This window comes from Pleurodeles waltl, chromosome 6, assembly GCF_031143425.1.
Source record: "Pleurodeles waltl isolate 20211129_DDA chromosome 6, aPleWal1.hap1.20221129, whole genome shotgun sequence".
Lineage (NCBI taxonomy): Eukaryota > Metazoa > Chordata > Amphibia > Caudata > Salamandridae > Pleurodeles > Pleurodeles waltl.
In genome coordinates, this window is record NC_090445.1 from 824433355 (window position 1) to 824459204 (window position 25850).

General features: G+C 40.0%; 1 protein-coding gene across 2 annotated transcripts in view; it reads left to right on the forward strand.

Moving 5' to 3' along the window:
• PCGF6 (polycomb group ring finger 6) overlaps nucleotides 1-25850 on the forward strand; it is a 168364-nt gene that overhangs the window by 3001 nt on the left and 139513 nt on the right. For both annotated transcript variants that reach the window (XM_069239480.1, XM_069239481.1), the window contains exons 2-4: nucleotides 10926-11025; nucleotides 18061-18157; nucleotides 22667-22722. In XM_069239480.1, the coding sequence (XP_069095581.1) occupies nucleotides 10926-11025; nucleotides 18061-18157; nucleotides 22667-22722 (253 nt within the window). The remainder of the gene's footprint in view (nucleotides 1-10925; nucleotides 11026-18060; nucleotides 18158-22666; nucleotides 22723-25850) is intronic.

The following is a 25850-nucleotide window of genomic DNA, read 5'->3' on the forward strand; positions in this document are numbered from 1 at the left end:
ATCCCCCATGTATCAGCCATTCACTGCTCTGACTATACTTTTGAGCATGGTTCATTCAAACAATTAAAGGGCTAAGTCCTGGCACCAGACAACCAATTTTACAATGATTAGCAGTCCTGGTTAAAGTTCCTTCCAAGTGGGGTAGAGAACAGAATACAATATCTCTCTCTTTCTGAGTCAGATATTATGACCTCAGTTCCACTATCATATTTAACTCCACTTCGCCTCTCTCTTCTTCACCGGCAGACCTTCTTTCTTTCATTTTGTTTGAGCTGAGCAGTTGCTAAAATTTCCCTCCTTCACTTTAACCACCCCCATCAGGCTGTCCATTCTTTCCCTCATTTTGGCTACCCTCCTATCATGCTCCTCCTTCACAGCATTTTGTCTTCCCTTCAGTCCTAACAGAGCAGGCATTATTCTGTCCTCCTTCCCGTCACCCCCCTTAAGCCTACATCCTCTATTTGCACTCTTACCTTAGCTCCATTTCCCATTTGTTACCAGACTCCTGTCTTCTCATTGTTTTGTTTCTTTCACCCTTTTTCACATCTAGACTTAATTACCCTTCTTTATTTAACTGCTGATCTTCTCTCCCTGCTTTATTCCTGCTTTTCTTTATTTATTCACTCTTTGGGTGCCACCTGACAAGTATTTGGCTGTCTGTGAGTTTTATTTTGTCAATGCATCCAGATACATTGCACAACAACAAACTAGTAAAACAAGCCACACTTTTTGGCTTTGCAAAAATCATTTAGTGGTATCAGATAAACGAATAACAACGATTTTCTTGTGAATAATTTGAATTGAAAATGTTTCAGCTCTGAAAATATGAGACTGCAAATTAAATATCACTACAACCTGTGGCAGGGGTAGTGACCTTTACAGTTTCCTGCATCGCTCTCTTTTCCACTTCATAGCAAGTTCCTCTGCAGTCTCTGACTCTTTTAGTCACTTAGACCCCTTTTTTCCTCACCTCTTTATGAAATTCTCAATCTGCATTTCTTATACCCCATCTCTTTTCACCTCATCAGTTTTACTCTCTTTCTCCATGTACTTCCTTACATCACCTCCTCTTCACCATGCCCTTCCTCTCTGTTCATCCCTTACTCATTCTCCACCTGTAAGCATCGCATTTTCTTTTCCTTTATGCTGTCAGCATTTCGACAGCAGTGTACCTCCTTCACACACTTTCACAACACCTCTGCACGCTGCCGAAAGGCCTACAAATGAATGAGCGTGCAGTGTAAACATATGTTCGACTCGCTGTCATGCACTATGAGCATCTCGTATTGTCACGAGCCTCTGTTTCAGAAGTCTAAAAAATGCCACGTCATTCACACCCACACACAACCTGAACAATCACTCGGACTCCTTGATGTGTGTGGGCGGGTGGGGGGGGGGGGGGGAGGGGGCAGTGGTGTGGGAACTAAAAAATATATAAAAAGCAAATACTCCTAGCGAACGCATGATGAAATAAAGGTATGTAATCAGGGACTGCGTTGCTGACCTTAATTGCCTTAAGGGTTTTAAAATAATCGCTGGGAAACCAATCCATGCTTTTGCCTGTAAAGTTAAGGGCTAGAATAAAGACCCCAAAAGGGACTCACTCAGTGTCCCTTTTTAATCGTGCCATGTCTGAGATTTGCTACGACCCTCCTTTATTAAAGGCTCAACTTGCTTTTTAGGAGGTGTGAAAAGCTCACTTACGCCTGTTTTTGTTGGTCTGGCCTAGAGACTGCTTTAGATGCATTGGCAGACTAATGTAATTTCAAAAGAAATATCTCATAATAATAATAATAATTTCTATAGAAAGACGCTTTGGGTCAGCTTTCTTTAGATATTGGTTAGTTGCAGTGCTAATAAAATGTTGGGCTGACATGCAGTGTGGTAATGGATCAGCCCTGTAACTATTGGCTTTTTAGAGTGTCAGTCTTGGGTCAGTCCACTGTGCAAGCATTTAGTAATTACACTTTTATTTCTGTTGAGTTTGCAGTGATGGACTTCTTTTTTTCTTCATCCTTTATTGTGGTTAATTTGGAAAGAACTTATTGTGCAAGTCGTTTCGGTAAGGAAGGCAAGTGAAATTGTGTGCAGCATTTATCCTTTAACATTGTATAAAGCTTGATTGCGGATCGAATAAACGGGCGGATTGGCTATTTTTTGTGCTTCAATTATGTAATAAAAACGTAATCCATATAGCAAAAGAATACAAACTATTGTTTGATGTAACACTTCATTACGTGCTGTTTCTAAGTGCCGCAAATAACATATTTTATGCCATAAGCGACGTGTTCTCTTTGTTCTGTTGTTGTATATGTTTTTGCTACTTCATTCTGTGCTTAATAGAGGCTACATTCATGGTTTTCTCGTAGTGTCTTTTGATTTAAATAACCATTGCTCGAGAAATATTCTAGGCAGGGAAAACCTGATCTCTTGGTTTTGCAAGTGCATGTTTCCCTTATATTTGGATGGCAAGGCTTTACTTTTACATTTAAAAATGTGAGTCATCAGTGCGAAAATAAAAATAGAAAAATAAGATGCCCTGTTTATAGAAGATGCAGGACAACAAGAGTTCTCGTTAATGCAGGTTTCTGTCTGTTTGTTAACCTTCTTTTTTTGGATGGGAGGGTGGCTGAACCGGCAACCTAGATGACATCCTAACCAAGCTGTCCCATTCCTGCACCCACAGTCCGTCCACATGTATCGATATAAAGAAGTTTTTAGTGGAGCTCACTCTAAAACAGATGTGCTAAAAAGTCTGGCACACTATTCCTTTGGGAATGGAACGATCTCATCTACAAAGACGAATAAAGCTTGGGCTGGAGCTTTCTCCCTGTGTGATGTACAGATTTGTGGATCCTGGCGGTGAAGGAGCGGAACCTGACTTTGCCTGCATGACCCAGCAGGACCCATCTACTTGACTTGGAGGCCTGTGATGAAATATGAGGCAGCAGTGTAAATCTGTGTGAGAGCATGAGGTGAGTGGATCTTTCTCTGGGAATCGCCCAGCCACCATAATGAAACCGGGCCTGTTGTGGTGGTGCCTCAGGGTGGCATGACAGCTTGAGATTCAAATTGTAGCTGTAGCGCAAGATACATCTGGACGTCGGAGATAGCCGGTGAAACTTGGAAGTGTGCTTAGACAAAGGAAATCTGTACAGTTTGCAAGAACAAGGTGGCATTGACGATAATACATAGGTCTAATTGGTTACTGAGAGACATAATGTGGCACCTTCGGGTTATTTGACTGATTTACAGAGATGACTAGCTGGCACCACAAATAAAATCTCCGTTAGCAGGTGAAGGAATGCTGTGGCTCCACATAGACACAGTCCCAGCCCATTACGTTGAAAAATCAAGGTACCGACTGAAACACCATCTTACTTCATATTAGTCCATATATTGATCAGGCTTCTCTGTTATTTATTTTGCAAGCCTTACATTTTAAAATGCATTACAACCAGTTGACTAAATATGCATCAAGGCATATACATTACGGCACAGACCTACTTTCAGATGAGGGGGGTTTGGATGTAAAGACGCAGTTTCATCTGGTACTAACGGGCGAGGTGACCATTACATGTTTGGCCCTCTGAGCCTACCAGAGACCATAACTGAAACTGAACCATTGTTGTGGATAAATACGCACACATATTGGGTCGATGTTGATTAGCGCCATTGTACCTCTCCCCGCCCCACATCTCCTGACACCGATAACCATTATAGGAAAGTCTGAAAAGAAACCAAGACAATTGACTTTTGAGGATAAAAAAAAAACACAGTTGATGTTGGCATACTCCTTGCCAGTATACCAACGAACTCTGGAAATTACCAAGAATCAGGAAATAGTGATGTGGAAAGCCTAGTACTAAATATGAAAAGCAGCCTCCAACAACAGGTTTCAAAATAGACAAATTGACATAAGACAGGATCAAATGAGAACTAGGCTAGACAGAGATGCCATCAAAATCAATACTTATTAAGAAAGAATCTCAAATCTGTAAGGTGTCACTAACACCTCGAGCAAATCTTGTTGTGTGTGGAAAAAGTACTCTTAAATATAAAAACAAAGAATGACCCAGGACTTTGAGAAACAACACAGGGATTATTGGACTCCTGGAAACTGATGTACTGGGTCGCATGCAGGACTTTGTGAAACTAGCCTTCACCCAGAAGTCTCCACCTGGGGTCACTGCAAGGTATATAACAGCAAAGCTCCTAAAACCGAGAACGTGATACAGCTGTAAGGCTCGCAAGGGAGAAAGGTGAAATATTATGCCGAGGGCAAAAACTGTTATTGTTCCCGGACTTCTCCGCAGTGCTACAGGAAGGTAGGAGATCTTTCCATGAAGCTAAACGTCTGTTGCAGTGTGCAGAGTTGAAACATCCAATGCTTAATCCCACCAAGTTTAAATTCACTCTTAGTGGGAAAATGACATCTTCTTCGCCGACTTTATTGATGCTATTAAGTTCATACAGGGAAAATGTGAGAAAAGGAAAAAATGTATTTTTCTGGAAAGTTTTGTGAAGCAACAGTTGTCGGGTTTATGTAACACACATACACTATCAGAGATAATCCAACATATTTTTCCGTTCAGCTATTAACATTTTAATGAAGTCAGTGATATAATTGAATTAACATGTCACTGTTCTTATGATGATAATGTTCATGTTCTTACTTTAATAACCAAAGTGGTAAAGTATTTTGACAGCTAATATTTCATAAAAATACACTGCATTGTTTCTCAGAAAAGGCGTATTCTCTAGCTCTTAATTAAGATTTGTGCTTAATAAATGTATACTTACCATTAATCTTTCCAGTAAAGCTCTCTCTCTCTCTCTCTCTCTCTCTCAAAGAAATAGTTACAACATTCTTGTATATTGCAACAGAGAACTTTTGGAAACGTATTCCAAAAAATCGCTTTTATTTAGTTTTTATTTGCAGCCCATGTAAATAGTTATATATTTGGATGACACAAGTACACCTAACTTAATATTAGAAGAATGGAGGGTTTAGGAATCTTTTCAGGCTATAAAAATACACTACCGTCTGATTGCTCCCAGCACATTTCATAACTGACACAAGCGCCACCAAAGGAGTCTGTCCTGGAAATATAAAGTCTTCACGATTTAACCCGTTGGGGAAAAGCCACCTTGTTCTGAAATGCCAGAAGATTCATGACACTTGGTAGAACTGGCAGTACTCAAAGTACCGGTTAACGGAGTTTTTACTAAGTGTTTTCTGCAAATAATGCTCCATTCATTGTCGTATTTAATTGTCAAGAAATGCTCTGGTCATGCATTTATTAACATCCGTTCTTCTCTCAGCTTTTCATAAAAGGTCAGCTTTTCATATTTAAAGTTTTATGTGTAATAACAAACATTGGCACCTGACCCTGTCATTTTTGTACAGCATAATAAGTACAATTTTTATGCCATGAACCTTGAAATAGTTGGTTTATATTGTAGCCGACACTGTGTATAATAACACAGTATGGGAGTTAGTACCCTGGAAATTATGCTCATGTATTAGTAAATTCACAGCTGTTTGACTGTCACTTGAGCATAAAAGCTGAAGTACTAATAAATACAGTAGCAAGTTAAAAGCCTGTGAGCTCAACAAAATTTAGGTATTCGCGTCATACATCTCAAGATGTCATTTGTGATCCCTAAAATCATGAATGAGGTCCTGAGCAATGCACGGGGTGAGGAAGCTGACGTGTGCACCTCACCATAATTTACAAATATCAGAAAAGTAATTGGATTATTATTTGGGGTATGCAACTACCCTTTTTTAAGAATAATTGTATACCTTGTCAGGGCAAACCCTCCAAGTCACTAAATTAACCTGAGGGGAACACCCTAGTAGGTAGGGCACAAAGCTGGGCTACGTGGTAAGAATTTATGCAATACCAAAACGGTAACAGAGTCAAAATACAAAACAATAAAAAGCCAAATTAAAAAACGAAGTGCAATTTATTAAATAAACTGATAAAAATTCAGTAAGGAGAACCAGAGATATGATTTAAAAATATATATATAAATTTAAGTATGAATAGTGCCTAAAAGCCGTAGGTCAGTGGTTCTTAACCTTTTGACTTCTGTGGCTCCCCCACTTTATCATTACTGGAACCCACGGACCCACAGTAAATCTTTATTGGAATCCAGCCCCCCACTTGGCCATTACTGGACATTGTTGATGATTTGAACCGCAAAACAATACTCAAAAATATACAGAAACGGGCATTCATCAAACACATACACAAATGAAAAAACCTTTTAGTTAATTTGCAAACAAAAATAAATAAAAAGAAACATTTTAATACGAAAGTTGGAGCTTTTCCAAATTCAGTTGAAGCCACACATCATCCATACTATAGTCTGTTTGATGCACTCGCACTGCTCCCACAAATCAATAGGAGGATACTACTTTTATTTCAGGCTCCAATTTTAAATTCCTTTACATTTACAGTGCGTTTTAAAATGTTCAATTGTACATTTGGCCACTTTATTTATATACACTTGCATATCTGTTAATATTATTTAATTTTCTAAGCAGTCACAGATCCCCCAAAGCCCCCGAGGAGGCTTTGCAGACCACCAAATGTCCCCAGACCACAGGTTCGGAACCACTGGACTAGATGTCACTGATAGTCTGTAGTTGTGGTAGACCGGGACCTTAGTGCAATTTGTGGTTGATATTGATGGAGCACAGGTCAGATACATCATACAGGTGTATTCTGGTCAAAAATTTCACCTTCTGACTTAGTCGTTTAAGTGCCAGTCCACCAAAGGAATACATTTTGAGGGGCCCAAGGACCTCAAGGGTGGCACTTAAAGATTCATAAAGTGTCAGGCAGAGGCCAACAGCAGGGTCCAGTCCAGGTCCATTTGCCACTCGTCAGCTTGGTACTTCCAGGAAAAGGCAGCTTGTTGTCTCCCTGTAGCCACAACTGGCTCTTTGAGTTAAATTCTTTGTCTTGGGTGCAAGAGGGAGCTAGTCTAGTCCTTCAGGACGCCTGTCGGGTCACACACAGCAGGTCAGGTTCTATTCTGATCTTCTGCATGTCCATAAAGTGTTCTGAAGAGGGTGCCTTGGGATTCCTCATTTATACCTGACACTGGCTAAAGTGTGGGGATGACTCCTGGCCCCTTCCTAGCTAATGAGGTAAAAGTTCCCAGGCTCTAACCTACCTACCTTGGCAATACTTCCTGTTTGCCTTACTCCAAACAGGCCCAAATGTGATGTATCAGTCAATTTGCAAGATGGCAAAAGTATTCAGCCACACTAAACTTGGGCTCTGAGGGTTTGGGGTGAGTGTGTGAGTGTATTATGGTAATCCTGGTGCCTTCCCACATTTAACAACAAAATCCAATTTTAAGCAACACTTTAACTCCAATAAACCAAGAGCCAGGCATCTGGTAAAACAAAAGCAGGGTCCTTCATCAACCAGACTGGGAATCCATCATAATTGTCCTGGCATCCCGTTCTCTTCCTTTCATGTGCACCCCAAGTGTTGCATGTGGATGAACTCTGTGCTATAAAAAGGAGGCCCACAGCCCCCCTTGCATATTCTTTTGAGTTCGGAGTAGTCATCTCCGACCATTCAGGTCAGCCTATTGTGTGATCTTGGGCGGCATTTCACTCCTATTTAAGCTAAGCACAGGCTGAGAGCCCGCAGTGGACTATGATAATTAGCCTGATTGTTACGACATGTAAAGGATGATTTTCCAAAAGTTACTTTTCATAATAGTTATTATCAAGTATTAAAAAAATAGCAGCTTAATTATTTGCTAGCTGTCCCACTCCAGAGACACGGTATTAGTATTTTTATCTTTCCTCTAGCTTCCTACATAGGAAAATCTATGCCAGGTAGTGAAACAGGGTTTAGGGACTTATCACTGTAGGGACACAGTAATATTCATTTTCTACATGCCTCACTTTTAAATACCATGCCCACTAGCTTGTGGGCTACAAGGCTAACAAAGGGGTTAATTACTATCATTTAAAAGGATGTTTTTTACTGTCAAAAAGGGTTATTTTAGCATGTTGCACTGCAGCAGGCAGTCTTCACACAGTAGGCGCAAATACATATAATCTTTGCCCCTGTAATAGATGGCATGTTAGGTGCTGCAGTCTACTTGTGGAACGTAACTTCCAGGCCTTGGGTACCCTTTGCACACCATATACTAGGAACCTCTAGGCAAGTTAAGTATGCCTCTTAGGAATAGGTCAATTCAACCATGTTTAAGGTTCGAGTACAGGCACTTTACTGCTAGTTAGTAGGGGAAGAGTGCACAGGGTCCTAAAGCCAGCAAAACAGATATGGCAAAAATAACAGGGACATTACACAAACGATGACCATTTCTTACAGTGACATAAAGACCTTTTAATTGAAGTGTTTTTACTGGAACTTCTTGTTTGGATGTTGCTTGACAGTACAGCTGTCTGTATGCTGTATTGTTACAAATAGTTCAATGTTTAACTAGTTTACAATACACAAAGAGTGACCTCTGGCTCTTTGAAGTGGAGTATTATTGTCTCACCTCGTGCAATTGGATATTTGGTATACCATTCGGCCTACAATGGAACACCTGTATTGCAATGAAGGTGGAACTATTTCACATCCCAAAAGTACACTGAAACATCTTACGTTGAGTTCTTTAGCTCATAGATGCATCATATTCAGAAAAACAGTATTTTTGTTATAACATTGTCACTGCTGCACATTTGTATAATGTTTTATTCAGAACTCAAAGTGAAAGACAGGGATATGTGCTTGCTATTATAATGGTTTTATAATATGTGATTTTCCGATCTGAGTAAATAACTTTTACTGGCAATGACACACATCTACTTCATTTAACACCTTTAAGGAATATCACACAATTTGTTTGGACCACACATATCTCAAAAAGTACTGAACTTAGTTGCACAAGAGGGAAATTAATATTGGCAGAACGAGTACACCTGGCTTTAGCAATAAAGCAATATTTGTGTTTGTAAGCCATAGGCAATATGGAAAAGAAGGCTAATATATACAAAAATACATGACGGTGCACTAGCCCTGCCAACTAAGTGCATCCTTTTTCAGGTGGTTATGTACTTAGGATCAGGTAAAATATCATCACTCACAGTGCAAGATAGTTATTTGATAAACCATGCTGACCAATAGCTCTGTGCTGTATTGGGCAGGAACAAATAGTGAATGGTGTTTAAATAGACCTGTTGGTGAAGAGAGCTGGGCAAAGCTCCTCTTTGTATAAATGCCTAGTGTGAGTGAAGTTCTATGTCCATGCCAAGTTTTGGGCTAGTTTTTGTTGCGTAAAAATATCTGTGGGGCTTTAAATATGAAATACTGCGTTTGGACTGGCCCACATAACTTTGGCCTCCTGTGGCAACTCTGCAAATTTTGTTAGAAAAAATGTGTGCTGCCAGCACCTGCCAAATTTGAAGCAGATTGATCAAACAGCACGTAAGAGGTTAGCAGAAACAAAATTGCATTTCCTAAGTAATGTTCGCCTTCACCATAACCAAATAGTCACTGTCATAATCTGTAATATTTTGTTTACATAGTTATTAATGTTGTATTAAACACATTCAAGAGCAGGAATGAGAGCCTTTTATATTCCCACTCATAGCCACTCAGCGCATCATAAAGAATTGAAGGGAGATGACTGGTGAGGAAAACGTCTGTTTGACTCCTCACGCAGTGTTCAGGAAATGTCAGCTGAGTTGACTCTGAGACCAAAGGCATCATCAAGGCCACCATTTTAAAGCCCCAACAACCTAATCTTTAGCAAAGGTTACAGTAAAACAGCATCTATGTCCATTAATCCATCTGTCCCAGTATCATTTTAAACTGCCATTTAGCAACATTTTTAAAGCTTGCTGCAAAAAAAACGGAAAAATTGTGAGGTCATGTCACTTTAAGCTTTTAGACACCTTACTGAACTCCCTTTTAATCCAAGCCGCAGACAATTGCTGTAACTGTAATATTTAGAATTTTACTATTTATGTTTTGTAACTTTGTTTTTTTTTAAATTTTGCTGTATTGGATTTAAAATGGGTTAATGTATGCTACGGTTTTTAATAATTATGTATAATAAATGTATTATTATATCTATTCCAGTAGATTAACAGACGTTAACTTCGTATTTCAATTCAGTAGTGGACACATATATTCAATACATGTCCCCATGTGTACTGCCCCTTCCAGAATGTCAGTGCGAGGTAAAGAGTAGTTCTTATGCATTCTTGAATTCTGCGCAGTTTATTATGGACATGGTTGCATCCAGTGCAACTAAATTAAATGAAAACCGTATTGCAGTGGTTTATAAAAACAAAGCATTCAGCTTCAATATGATATCCACGAGGTATTCTATAATCACATCCTCATCTTCAGTAGTTTAAAAAGATAAACACTCAGAATATTATGTTTGTAAAGAGAGCTGTATTTGTGTTTATTACTAATATTGCTGTTTTGCTACCAATCTCTCCACAGGTAATGTATCTAAAGCGTCTTGCATTATCTCCTTGCTAGCTCCTCTCACTTTTCTTGTGTCTGAAGTATCTCACTCATGCTGTCAATGAGCCCCTTTCTCTTCATACTGTCATATAAAAGCTTAGTGGATTTTGATGTAGTTAATCATTATACAGTAAAGAAGAGATACATCTACCAGTAGCCCTAAAATTTGAAATTCTAAGTACCATTTCTATTAATTATTCTTGCTGATTTTTGTTTTCATTATTAATATATAATATTTTGGAGGTAGGTTGCAACAAGGCAACATAAGTGCATTTTGACCATTATCTCAAAAAGTAATCATTTGTTGCTTTAAAAGGGAGCCTAGAGTATATTGTGCATTGTTCAGAGGAACACAGAGGATAAAATATGTATCATTTTATGTGTTGCTTATGTTTCCAGGACATGATTAACTTAGCAGATTTGAAGCCATACATCTTGTGCTCAATCTGCGAGGGCTACTTCATTGATGCCACAACTATCACAGAATGTCTTCATACATGTAAGTACAGAGTGATGCATTTGCTTCAGTTTGTTTCATTACACCAGCACTACCATAGAGCTGCTCCCATATTGTCTGGATTGATTTATGTTCAAAGTTGTTTTGCATATCTGAGCTTCTCTTTTGGCATACTTAATTGAGTTAGAAATGACACGATTAAGTGACGGTTATCTAAACACAGTTTGGTAAGAATGTTTCAGGAGCATCTTGGTCCATAGTCATTCTCTGATGACAAGCGCAAACCTACAGGATTTGCTTGGTTAGCAATGAAAGAGCTTCAGTGCAGTACAACTGCCTTTCTTTTAGAAGCAGGCGGTTGTAAACTCCTTGTTGGAAATTTCACCAACAGGTGGATGTTATACCCATAAATTATTTCTCCTGAGCCAGACACACAGAATGGTAAAGAAGCTTATTGTACACCATTTTATAATGCTAGATACAGACCTGCATGAGTTCCTTTCTCAGTAGAGCAAGATGCTGCAATATAGTAGTGGCCCTTACTCATCATGAGCCTTTAGCCTGTTTGATGTGCCCCTATATACCAAGTATTGACATTTCTTTCAGCGCACTTAGCTGCCTGTTCTTAGCAGAACTTCAAGGTTTTCAATAAACTGTGACCTTGCTTGCTTTACCGGCCATTTGTACTCTTTAAAGACTTTCAGTATATTTTGTGATCCTATGAATATAGAAACCTATCTAAAATTTTACAGAATTTTTAACATGAAGATCTCTTATGATAGGAAGTCGATGTGACCTCTAGAATACATAGTAGAAATATCAACCTTAAATCCTAGCAACTTTTGTCTAAAAGATGCTGCTGTATGCCTTATTGTCACAATTGTCATCTCTTTCTAAAACGCAAAGTGTTTTTGATTAGCAAATTAATTGGAATTCTCACAGTCTTCTTTTATGTCTCCAAGCTGTAATACTCGCCGGGCACTGTTAGGGGCACATAACAAGTAATTGGCTCCCTCCTTGTGGGAACAGTGCTGGGGGTGGTGACCTACTACAACGTTAGATTCCTGAATCACTTTTACTTGTCTGCTAGTTTGCAGTTGCCTGGTGCCTCATTGCCATCTCTATCGAGGATATAAGGATTAACACCACTGCCAAGGTCAATTGCGTGTCTGTGTAGTGTTGGTTGTACTGTTGTAAGACAGCTGATTTGATGCAGAGTCTGGATTGACTCTTTGTAATATTAGGCGATAGGTGCTCCCGGCCATAATGGCATCCCAGCAGAAGTTTACAAGGACGACATTGAGCTGTGGTCAGCAACACTCTTGACATTGTATAGCAGATGCCTGGTGACACAAGTGGTCCCCAATAGCTGGAGGGGCTCTAGTGTACAACCAATACATAAAGAAGGGGACAGACAGGATCTGGCTAACTACCGCCTCATCGCCCTCCTCAACATTGAAGCTAAGATTTTTATTCAGTTCTGTTAAAAGAGCTGGAAAACTTGTTGAAAACGAACAGGATTATCACATTTTGCCAAACGGGTGTCAGGGCAAATTTCACTACCACAGATAATATAGTGGCCCTCTCTTATCTATTAAGAAGATGCCCACCACCCCAATATGCTTGTTTTGTGTACTAATGCACTGGATTTGACTTTGTGGATAGAAATCATCTATGGAAGAAACCACAAGTTTGAGGCATTCCAAGCAATTTGCTGAGGGCTATAGTCTCACTCTATACAGCAACTTGGCTAAGGATTAAGCTTCACCTTCTACAATAAGTAGTTAGATTTCCACTTACAAAGGCCTGAAGCAAGGCAACATCGTTGTTCCACTTCTATTTATCTTGTACACAGCAGATATGTCTTTAGCCTTAAAAAGTGCCAATTTGATTCCTCCAAAAATAGGGAACCTCAAAATTGGCTGCTTCAGTATGCTGATGATATTGTCTTGTTACACCATTCTAGAATAAGACTCCAAAAAGCATTATCTGCTCTTCATAGTTACAAATAAAATAAAAGTCAATGTATAGAGACTAAAGTAGTCATTTTTGGGAAGTTTCTAAAAAACAAAAAAACCTGACTCAATATTGGAACACGCGACCTCTAAAGATTACTGGGGCCAAATCGTATAGCTATTTGGGAGTGTGGCTAACAGCGGATGGAAATGCCAAAATTAATCTGTGCCATCTCAATGCCCAGGCCGAACTGATAATCACAAGAGAATGCCAGCTTAAAAATCTGATAGAAAGCACCTCCTCAGTTCCCATCCAACGAGTGCTTAGGGCTACTCTCCTGCCGGCACAAAATTATGGCCAGGAAGGCAGCTTTTTAAAATTGTGGAAAAATTCCAAGTCAAAGTCTACAAGTGTGTGTTAAAGTTAAACCAATATTTAGGAGGCTATCTGATAAGATTAAGACTTGGCCTGAAAGGCCAGAAGTGGGCCAATATAGGTGCTATTTTAAAAATATTATTACAGGGTTGTCAAAACACCCCCAATAAACTAAAATGAGCTATCAGTCCTATTTTTAATTTAAAAATGAATCCTTGGTCGCATTTCTTAACCAAAACGCTTGAGTCCCTTCAAATTGATCAGACAGCACTTAATTTGGTGCTTTGACATACTGTTCTTAAAACAGTTTTGAAAAAAGCAGATAAGATCCCTCTCGATGGCAACCGACCCGCCAAAATTGAACAGTACACCTGTGGTAGTGCCGATGGCATTGTCTTATGATAAATGCCAGTGTCTGTGCAGCCATATCTAAAGTGTGTGATTGAGAAAGCCTGCTTGTCACAAACCCTGTCTGTAAGGTTGACGGCCCTCAAGATTAAAGAGGTGAACACAAAATGGCACATTTCTTTTCCATGATCGTTAACTGCAGGCTTTGTTGTGCTGCTGCCTGGCACTAAGGAATGCACACCGCACTTTGCTAAAACTGCTTTTTCTACGCTGTGGTGCAAGAACTTGCAACGAGGCCAGGAACTTGGTCTTTACTCTGGAAAAAACATCTGACCTGGACAAATTTGGTAAGCTTACCCATCAATTACAAAAGCTGCTGAATAAAAGCATTAAGAGTAGATAGATTTCCCACTTTCTAAAAACTGATGGGTAACTTGACAGGTTTCCCTTTTATAATTTGCTTTCATTCATAGGGTGGTCTTTCAGGAACAGTTAGTTGATTGTAGAGCAGTGGCTAGAATAGAGGTTACGCCCAGGTCTCTCTAATGCATTTGTTTTGCACATCTGATCTGCACTGTTTGTATGTGCTCTTTCTTTTACTAGATCATAATCAAAAGCTGATGCTTTATATTGTCATTCTCTGCTGGTGGTTTTATCCTCTTCGTTTTATATTCATAATTTTCGTTATTGTTTTTATTTTTTGGTTTGTTTTTAGTCTATCAGAAATTTATGGACTATTGTGAATTTTCTTTTATTGGGGATGATTTCCCTTTGTAAAGATTTTGATTAATCACACAAACTATTGACAGTGATTGTGACTCTTTGTATTCTTTACCTGTTCATTCTTTTTTCTTCTAAGATCACAAAAAATATTCTTAACAAGAAATTGTTGATTGCTGATATTTATAATTTGTGTACAGTTCTCTGCTATGTGCTATTGGTGTTGCCTACATTTAGAATTATTATGTCCATGGAGATTTGTGTTGGTTCATATGCTAGACTATTGAGCATTAAGCTCTTGTAGTGTAATTGTTTCTACAGTGACATGTGACAGTTGCGCAGTTAGAGATGTACATGAAAAATGTCATCTAAGACACTTTTGAGAATGTTAGCACAAACCTTGAGGCTCCAACCTGCCTTAATGGACTTTTCTCTATTGAACCTTTCAATGAATTGGATATCTATTCTTTCAAACCTCCCCACTGCCCATTTCTGGCGATTCTCAGATTTTGATGACTGAAAACTTAGAAATGCTGTGAGATGTTACTGAAGATCTCTTCTGTACTGTTTGCTGTGTGAGAAGCTCATGCAGTCCGGTCCACAGATGTGTAATGCAGCTGTTCTCTGAGTGAGTTTAGGTAGCGAGGCCAGAGCAACAAGGTGGTTCACACAGAAAAACAGTGAAGTCTTTTGTGTCACAGCACAGCCTAGCAAAAGAACAAAATCAAAAGCATTAAGGCCCAAACCAATTCACATTAAAAATATTATTCTATTTCTTAAAATTATGGGGTTAAGATAAAATATCCAAAAAGTAAAGCAAGGCAGCTGTTGACCCCATAGGATCTTCAAATCCAAAACTGCAGATCTTCATGACTTTATTTTTAGCAAGCAGTCCGCTTTTTTAAGGTGTTTTTTTTTTTTTTTGGTCAGCTCCGTCCTTTCGCCCCAGAAAATTTGTAGCTTCCCAGCCCACAGATCCCACATGCAACTGCTTGGCACAGGTTCCACCCAGAAAAGCAGAAAAGGGTTCAAAAAGGTCCTGCATGCCAGTTAATGAAATTGTCTTCCCCAGTTCTTTAATATGGTTTTGGACACCAACATTAATGTCATGAAGCAGAAGAAATGCCCTAGGTCCCCAAGCAGGCAGTGGAGCTGTCCGAGCAGCACACACTAATTCTTCTCTAGGGGTCTAGTTAGGGTTTGAAGTGCCAGGGAGCTAAGCAAAGATTGCTAAACGGGGAAAATAATCCTATTGATAGATAACATTAAGCTTAATAAGTTGGAAATTGCCACAGCCCCCTCGCACACAAACATACACTTTTTTAACCCAATGTGGCTAGTGACACCTATCCTCTCTCAGACTCCTTTGAAGTTCAAGATGAAAAACAAAAATGTAATAGGTGAAATGCTTTACTTAATGTCTGTGGCATTCAAGCCCATTATTCTTTTTTTTATTCTAATGCAGGAAAAAGGCACCAAGCATATTCAAGCCAACTTTAACCCTGCCCTTAAAGGGCCCATCCCGAATTGCTAGGCCACATCCCTTGTTCTTGGGAACTTAAGCAGTTCCTCAGTCAGACTCCCTAAGTGAGAAGCGTGTGACCAGGAAGGGGTCCCATGGGTTACTGTGCCATAGGACTCAGGCTGCACATCACTGATGACATCCAACAGCTTGAAAAGTCTGTTTTTGCAGGATAAGCCAATCGTTAATTAGTGCAGTGAAGGCCTTTTAATGCAAGTTTGGTTAGTAGAGTAAAGGTGTAATTGGCAATGCAGAATGTGAAAAGAAATAGATTTAAAGGATTGCAATTCACAACGGGTGCCAGGAAAAAAATGAGGGGTACTTAAAGCCCTGTCATTTTTGTTAATTTTGGTAAAGGACGATTATGTGATAGGTGACAAGTGAAGTAAGAAAATTACATTATTTTGCTTATTTTGTATTTTTGAGACAAAAGCCAGACAGACTATGATTATTTTAAAAATTGAAGGGCGTTGAAACAATTGGGCCACCTCGCTGGATTTGCTTATTATCTCTGTCCTTCACGCTTTCCTTCCATGCAGGAACTAATCTTGCCTATATTAATGCTGCAGTGATCTTACCTCTATGAAAACTGAGCCACCACCATCACTGTATCCTCTTCAGTACAGATGTCATGTCAGAAGAAAATATCACTGCTTGACAAACTTCCATGCCAATACTTGGCTTACAACATGAAAAACACCTTTTTAGGTCGAGAATAGCAGCGCTCAAGCGCTGCTTTTCCGATGTGTTGGTATGTATCTGGGCTTTTAACAACGCCCACTTTACGCCCATCACTACAACTCGTTCGTTGGCTTGACCTTCAGAAATCCTTTGATGACATTGGTAAACGGGTTACATTTGTCCGTCCTTGGGTAGGTTTTGTTACCGCTTTGGCTATCGCCCCTATTAAACACCTAATTGCACTTTTGCCACTAAGTTTGACTGCGAGCGAACTTCTTTTTCCTCCTGTGTGTCTCTTCACGCTAATGCTTATGGCGAACGTGGCACTGCGAATCAGCTCTCTTATGTGAAACTGATTACTTTAAATTTTAAATTTATGTGGCAAGAAAAGTCCGGTTAGGAGTTTACAACACTAATAGCTCTAACTCGAGCGCATGCGAGACCCATTGCATTGGAAATGCTTGTTCTGTCATGGGGCTCCAAACTCTGGCCCTCTTCCCCCACTGAATGGCCCTCCCACATTTTAATGTGCCCTTTAATACAATAGTCATTTAACAGTCCTCTTCCCTGTACCAGGTGTCATTCACCTTTCCTATGAAAATTTCCTTCTTGAGGTTTTTACTTTTCTCTTTCTGGCTCCCTTAAAAATACAGCTAATTACTGAAGAAGAAATAAACAATAAAATCATGTTTCCCTGCTAAATTGTTCTCAGTGGAACAATGGAATTGCGAAGTGAAAAATTATTTTCTTTACATTTCTGTATGACTAGCTATTTGTTTAACTGAACAACTTATCTGGGAACCTGAGATTTAAAAGGGTGTCTGGGGCGTTTCTCACAACTTCTTACACTAGTACATCTAAAAAACAAGAACACAGTATCAGTCTCTCAATGAAAAAAGCCATTCTCTTGTTGAGAAGGGCAATTTGATATTGTAGAGAAATCAACATTGCACGATTTCAGACCATAATTGGAATATGAAATTGAGCCTTGATTCCTTAGAACAGTGGTTCCCAACCTTTTGACTTCTGTGGACCCCCATTTTATCAATACTGGAGCCCGGGGACCCCCACTGAATCATTATTGGAACACGGTGACCCCCAAGGAGTGATTACTGATAGCTGGGACCTAATATTATTAAATTTTTTAAGCAGCCGCGGACCCCCTGAGGAGGCTTCGCGGACCCCCTGGGTCCCCGGCCCACAGGTTGGGAACCACTGCCTTAGAAAGCTGCTGTTCCATTAAATAATGATTCTTCAGAGAATGTAGCAAAGAACATATGTGCTGTCTGCAGACTAGATTGTCGCCCCCTCTCATTCTACTTGGAAATGTCCTCTCTGACCCGTACCAAACAGAAGAAGATGGTTTGCATGAAAAATCATGAAACGACTCCTTAGTCATATGTAATAGTTTCCTATTTTCTTTAAACTATTAATGTTTACAGTATATCGAACTACAATATGTTTTTCTTTTTCAGTTTGTAAAAGCTGCATTGTGAAACATTTCTGGTACAGTAACAGATGCCCCAAGTGCAACATTGTTGTTCATCAGACACAGCCTCTCTATAATATCAGGTAACTTTTTTTAAAACCAAGTCCATCCAAAACCTGTGCTATTTTGTTTCAAATGTCTCAACAGTTATTTTCTGTTCCTCAATGATACTCAACCCTTGTCCCAAATTGCAGGCTTAAGTAGTTTATATTCCAATCCTCCACTCCCTTACAAAGGAGTTGGGCAATCAACCTTCCCTAGACATGTATCTCTAGTATTTATCTTATCGCCTGTTCCTATTAGCGCTAATAGACTCATTCTGATGGTAATACTGCCAAACTACCAATATTACTGATGCTAATCTTAGTAAAAAGAGCACTGCTATAGCCAATGTGCTCCCACAATATTGTCACTCCTACTGAATGTACTGCTGTATCACTGAACTAGGATGATTCGTAAGTGTGAGGAATCCTGGAGGACTTAACATTATAATATTAATTTATAACAAATATATCTATTATCTAAATAAATATTTTTAAATATCTAACTAGAACCTACATTGAGAATTAGATGCTCTCTCACTTAAAAGGCTGCCATCTAGAAAGCACCCATAGTTCCATAAAGTAGCCCAGCCATTTTCTGGTCGACTAGAAGGGCTCTTATAATAGCTAACAGAAAACATATGTTTCCATTTCTTTCTCAATTACCTCCCTTCTAGAGATCTCTGAACACCTTTCAAAATGCTGCATGGTCTCCTAACCTCCACCCCTCTGTTTAAGGCTTAATTTAAGTGTGTTGGTAAAATTGGGGTGAGTGGCAAATTATTATGGGCGATGATTACATACTGTGCCCCCTGTCACCTGACTATTGTCGAAGCCAGGCATTACAAACCTATGTCATGTAGGACCTTGAGAGTTAAAGACATTAGGCTGCTCCAATTTATACCCAGTCTGCTAAGTAAAACGTTTGCATATAGAACCACTCTTGATTGGCCTTTTTGAGACCCTCCTGCTGAGGACTTTAATTGCAGTGGGACACGAATATGCCTCTACCAAAAAAAGTCTTAAGGAAGGCCTAGTATCCGCTTCTGAAGTTTATCACCGTACATCATCTTGACTCCCTCTGAGGTGGTTCCGTTTGTCATACCCCTGCTCGCACTCAGTTATGCAGAGGTCCACATCGACTCAATGGCTTAATTTTTAGATTCTGCCTGATGTTGTTAAATGCTTTACTTTGATTCGTTTGGCACCAGTACATGGGTCAGCAGTCATTGTTGAACACTCAGAGACATCCCTCTAAACCTCTTTCTTTTCTGCAACCATTGGGAACACTGTTTGAGACTCTTTCAGAGACCAGACATACCATAGCATTTTGTGCTCTCGTAGGCAAAGAGCTGACATTCAGAAAAAAAATCTTTCCATAGAGCCAATCCATACCTAACTAACTACCTGTTTCCAATGAACTGAGAAACCTGTATGAGTTGCCAACCCAACTATTGATTACTAGGCAAGATTCATCAAGCTCTGCTGTGGTGCTTAGATTTAATTTGATTGGGAGACTTTGCAACCTGTCACTACATTGGATGAATAACCAGTGACCCTTTAAGTCTTGCCTACTGATAACCCATGATCATTTTGGTAGATTATTATTCATGCAGTAGACTAATAACAAAATTAACCCCAGATCTGTCCGATTTGCCACAAAATCTTTCTTTCACTGATAACAGAAACATCTTGTTTCTTTCATAGGGGTAAGAGCACTTACCAAGAAGATTTCAACCCTTGTGTCATGGAGATTAGAGATATGACTGGCTTACAACAGCTTACCTAGCAGAGTACAAAACATAGAGATTCATCAGATGGGGAACTGTGGGAAAGGGCCTTTCGCTCAGAAGTTCTCAAAGACATCTTTCCTGTATCAGGGAGTTTAACAAACTTATTTGCAAAAATAGAGATTGAAAAATGGCCAGCTTCATAGCACAATTCCAGTAACCATAGCCTTTGGCTAATACTTTTGATTTGTGTACAAGGAACGTTATCTATAGCTGTCTTCCAATCCCTCCGTTCTCCAGATTGATTCTTTAAGCCCTGTTCTAGCCACACCATATGTGGTATTCACATCTCCTATTCTTACCATTTGTTGCTATGTGGGTAGAACCTTCTATCCTAACTAGGAGATAGGATCTGTTAATGAAACCCTTCATTACTCAGTTTGGGGTCTTGCTTTGAACTTCAGAAACTTTTATGAGATTGCTTCAATACACTGACTAAGGCCCTGATTACGTCGCGGTGGCTGTCAGACCGCCGCCAATGTGACGATCCAATAGCCACATTACAACCGCGGCAGTAGCACTGTGGTCGGAATGCCAACACCGCCACTCTTCCACCACAGGACGGACTGGCGGTGCTAGTGGTCTAATCCGCCAGGGCAGCACTGCCCTGGGGATTACGACTCCCCTCTACGCCAGCGGTTTCCTGGCAGTAGCACTGCCCTGAAACGGCTGGCGCAGACGGAGTGCAGGGGGCCCCTGCACCTCCCATGCAGTTGACATGGGCAGTGCAGGGGCCCCCTGGCCAGACCGGTTGTGATGTTCACTGCCTGCTTTGCAGATAGTGATTATCGCGACGGGTGCTAGTGCACCCTATACACTACAGCATTGCCGCCTTCTCTATTATGAGCCGGAGACAATGCTGTAAGCCGTTTCCCACTTGGCCAGTGGCTGACCCAGCGGAAAACTCGTAATGGGGCTCACGGGGGCGGCCGCACTGGCGGCAACCTGCCTGTTGGGACTTCAGCAGACAGACTTTTCCATCCGAGGAAGTCATAAATATATGGCCTACCTCAATAACACAATTATCCATTTTATGAGACTCATAAATGGCCATGGACACAATTGAGTCTGATCAATGTGATCAAAATAAAATTGGTAAACAATGTTCTCCACGTTTTCAATCGTAGTTTAGCAGACCTGATACTGTTTTAGACTTCTGCTGGCTACTTGACCCCTTCTCATAATTCCAGCATCTCCCCCCAACTATATTTTCTAAATCCCACAATAAAATTATTTTTTTTAGCACGGACCAAGAATCCAGTGAAGTTCTAAATTTAAAAAAAACATTGGAGGTTTTAAATGAATTATACAGTTTGCAGACTAAGCCTTTTGGTACATCATTACTCCAACAGGAACACTCAGCAAAGGTAAAACCACCAATATCACCTACAGAATACATGCCTTGGTAACAGTGAAGGTCCTCAACAGAACCCATAAATGATCCCTGACCTTGCTAAGTTAATACTGAATAAGATGCTCAAGAACGTCAGCAACTCCAGATATGCATGGTTGAAACATGCTGCAAAGCATAACAAACTCTCTATAATTAATATGAAACACAGATATGGAACTCTTAGATAACCAGAAGAATATTTATCACAAAACAGTTGTTCCACTGGCATTGGCTATCAGCATTTCCCAGGTTAAAAAACACCTGATATGATGTTCTTTAAACCAGGGGTTCAGATTTTACTTTCCACCTGCCCCCTAAAGCCAGTGAAAAACATGAGTGAAACTATACTGCAGATTCAATTGATGACTCATTTATCAAACGTAATTTATCAAACGTCTGTCAGCAGTGCACATTCCCTAAAAATAGATTATCGATTGTTCTGAAATTAATGAACCATTGATTCATATAATTGCAGATGCTGAATTGCCACCTAGCAAATGTTCTAGATCAGCCTCTATTACACTCCTTTTTTTATTGGCCTTTTGTCCCCCCTCCCCCACCCCACTCCCTGCAACACCTCACCACAAGAGCACTTGTTAAACTTGTTGAGGGTTTGTGCAAAGTTTCTGCATTTTGAATGATCCGACTTGTAGTGCCTCATTTCTCACCACTTTCAAATGATCCTCATTATGTGAATCATGATGTAGGAGTTTACACTGGAAGTTGATTTTTTTTTAACACAGAATTTCAGCTTAAGTGTGCAAATAGGTTTCAGAATGTAGCTCCTGAAGTCTGTTTTCTATAACTATTCATTGTATCCTTTTCAACTCCCAGTTATGTGTTATTGCCAAACATCTGTACTTCCTTGGCTGAGCTCTGTTGCTCTCCACATTCGAGTTACCAATACATGTTAAATAATGTTGTTGACACCAATTCTCCTAATTAATGGATAATAGTCATGTACTTCTTTAAAGTCTATTCAATTAATGTCTTGCACAATACATTAGGCAATCATTTTTGTACTTAGTAATTGTCATGTGCTCTTTAATGTATCATCTTATCCGTTGTTACTTTAAAACATAGTCATCTGTGATCACATTCCAGTAAATTTATAGATTCTTCTGTAGTTGGGAATTGGCCTTGGCAAGTATTGGTTTCTGTATACTGTGTCTCTGTGTGCATTCCATGTGCACAGGTCACACCTATTAACTTTATCAGTGCTTGTTTCTGTAGCCATTTGTAACATTACCACTTCTGCATGGCTAGCTTTTACATGCAAACTTTAGTGTCATAACTTTTGTGTGTGTGTGAGAGAGAGAACTTAAAATGTTTTGTTGAATAGTTTTCCTTCATTTTATTCTTATATAGGTTGGATCATCAGTTACAAGACATTGTGTACAAATTAGTTGTTAACTTGGAAGAGAGTAAGTTCTAATTTCTTGTTCAAATTGTTGTGACTTAACATAACCATATAGGTATAAACACAAAAGAGAGTGACAGCACGCGCCTGCAGAGCTAACCACATTGAGGTTCTTAAAATCAGGAGACTCTCATTTCTGTGAAACATATATTATGTTTTTATTTGTTTGTTCATCTCAATTATTTAGATATCAATGGCATATAACAATATTAATACTTCCTGTTACATTTGTAGTCACTGGAATGCTTTTTGTGGGTCAAATGCATATTCAGTCTCCAAAACACTTAAAGGAATTAAAGCACATAAACTCGCTCAGACATGAAACTGTGTACAAACAAATCTGAACTCCTCCTCCCTGAATGTTTTCCTCAGTGGCTTCTGGAAGGACTGTTGTGCAGTGATTCTACGAGAAAATATCCATGAAGTTACACTGGAAAACTGTGTATGCTCTAGCAGTTTCTCTCGCTCTTAATCCATGTGTTTCTCTCACGCTCAGTCACAATGTCTCTCCTCCAAGCATAAACAATCCAATATTCATAGGTACCCTTTCATAAACTCCAAAATAAGCATAAAGCAGAACTGTGGTTCCGGTAGAGAAACACACCCTTCTTTCTCATATATTACGCTCACTCTCAAAGCTCCTTATTCGACCATATTCTAATTTCATAACTTTTCCTGTCCATTCTACTAATTCGTGGTTTCTGATCTACAGCACGTCTGTCAGCCTCTTGCTTAGTTCCTCACACGCCCTATCCAATCTCCGATTTTCAAAAAGTATACTTCTTTACACCATTTCAACAGTCACTGTCATTTATGCACCTCTTGCTTATTCTGTCTGCATTGTTTAATTTCTAATTCTGTTCATTTCAATGAAACCAATGCTGTGACACTACTAACACTATGATGAGTAGTTCTCTGAACTCCTATCCAGTCACAAAGGCTTTTCTTCCTTCCAGGGCAAGTCATTCAACAGTGCTAACTAGACATTTTGTATCGCCATATGATTTGCTATTTGAACAGAACTGTTGGGCTGCGGTTTCTACAAGCTTTCTTTTCATGATTAATGTATTCTTGAGAAGAAATTCACACATCATTGCCCGGGTGAATTCCCAGTGACTAAAGTTTTACGAATTCCCTGTTGTGAAAATAAAAATGTCAATTTTGATTATCATTCGTCTGCAACCTCTTCTGAAACGTGGATACCTCATGATGGCTATCGGTGGTGCTTTGCGGAATGCAATGTGGTGCCTGACGGTGGGCAACTCGTAGTGGCCACAACCTGGTGCATGTTTCTTATGTGTATTTGTAAAGCAAACTGTCACCTGCAAGGATATTCTGCAGCTGAGCAAATGTGTGCCTAGCCCTTTCTGTGGTATGTTGCTTAATTGAAAACCTGGTCTTCAGCATCTTGCAGAATTCAAGATGAGAGGAGGGCCTGCGCTGTAGAGTGAGAGTCCATTCAGCACTTTAGGAGTGATGCTTGAGAACATCTGTCCTCCTGATCTGGTTCAATATTTGCTTGGGAACCGTGGATGTATAGCACTTGCTCATCCCTGGCTTCAAAGACGGCACAAGACTGTCTTTACCTTGACAACCATCCAGCTTCCATATGCCTTGTGTCCTTGCTGGCTGTGGCAGTCATCTTTAAGGAGAAAGCAGATATTTTTTTACTCTCACTACTGAACTTTATTTTATCTGTGTACAAGACTAATACTGATGGCTAATTGTAGTGAGCCTTTGTTTTGCAATATCCCTCGAGGTGAAATATTATGCCTTTGGATACTGTTGTCTCTCTGGCTTGCTTTCTCTGTTTACATACCATTTCTGTGGCTGTGTGTACCTATGGACTCGTCCTAATTGGATATTTTTTCTTGTCCGTTGTCTGCTACCTGGACCAGGCTCATGACAGGTGCACTGGGCTCTAAGAATAGTTCTGGGTGCCTGGAACAACCATAGCAGGGCAATTATTTTTATTCCTTATTCTCTTACAGTCCATGGCACCCTTCTCAGTCTGATCACCTCCTCTTTCTTGAAATCCACAGCATACCGACTGTCATTCATCTGGTCCCATCCCAATCTATCAATACTGTGCTCCAGGATTGAACACTAATCCCTGTGCACTACCCTTATTTGAGATTTAGTGTTCGTGGCTGAGATATTTGCTATCAGTTCCTATGTCACCTTGCGAATTGCTATGACCTTTTTTTGTCTGTAGTACTCAGATTGATTGAGACCGCTATAGAGCAATTAAGCAGACATTTTACTAACATGATGGCTGAAATGTAGGCTCATCACCAACTAAACATGATTTTATTGGAGCACATAAATGCTATACAAATTTGCCTTGATCAAGTTCCTCATGCAGGGCCAAGTGGGGCTCCACACTTGTAACATGAATCCCTGTGTCTGTTAGTTAATAATAGTTCAACCCTATGAGAAATATTTTGTGTCATTCAAGGCACAGTGTTAGTTGCATTTCATGACCCAACAGTTTTTTACATTGATCAAGTTAAAATGTTTGTCAGACTCACATGGGATTTGGGGAGGTGGAAGGGTTCACTGGACCTCAACCATGGGGGCTGAGGTAATTTTCGTCTGATGGCCTGGGTCCATCCTACTATGCCTCCTCAAGCTGGGCTAAATACAGCCCCTCCCCCGCACCCATCCTGTTCCTTCCAGAGGTGGTCCCTACCCTCAGGGTAAGTGGTATTAGTATGATGAGGGCTCCGGTCCAGTTCTAGCTATTTGACTGGCTTGCACGCTGTCTTTCTGGTTCAGTCTTGAATTTCTTGTCACACAGGAGGAATCAGTCCTCAGGTCAGCCACCTGGCTTCTTCCTCAGCATGCCAGCTCCCACTCTTCGAAGAGAGGGCGCACCAGTCTGTACTTGCGTTGATGTGCTCCTTGATGGCTACTGAGTGGCTTGCCGGCAGGCGTGGTGTCGACACTCCTGATTTGTTGCATCATCTGGGACTGCTATTAGAGTTCTGCACACGCTAGTTGTTCTGGTTATGATGCCACCACGCACCGACCAAGTATTTGGTGCAGATGCAGTCATGTACAGGCAATTATGCTTCTGATGATGCAACCACACATAGGCTACACAGAGGCTGATACTCAGAAGGTGATATG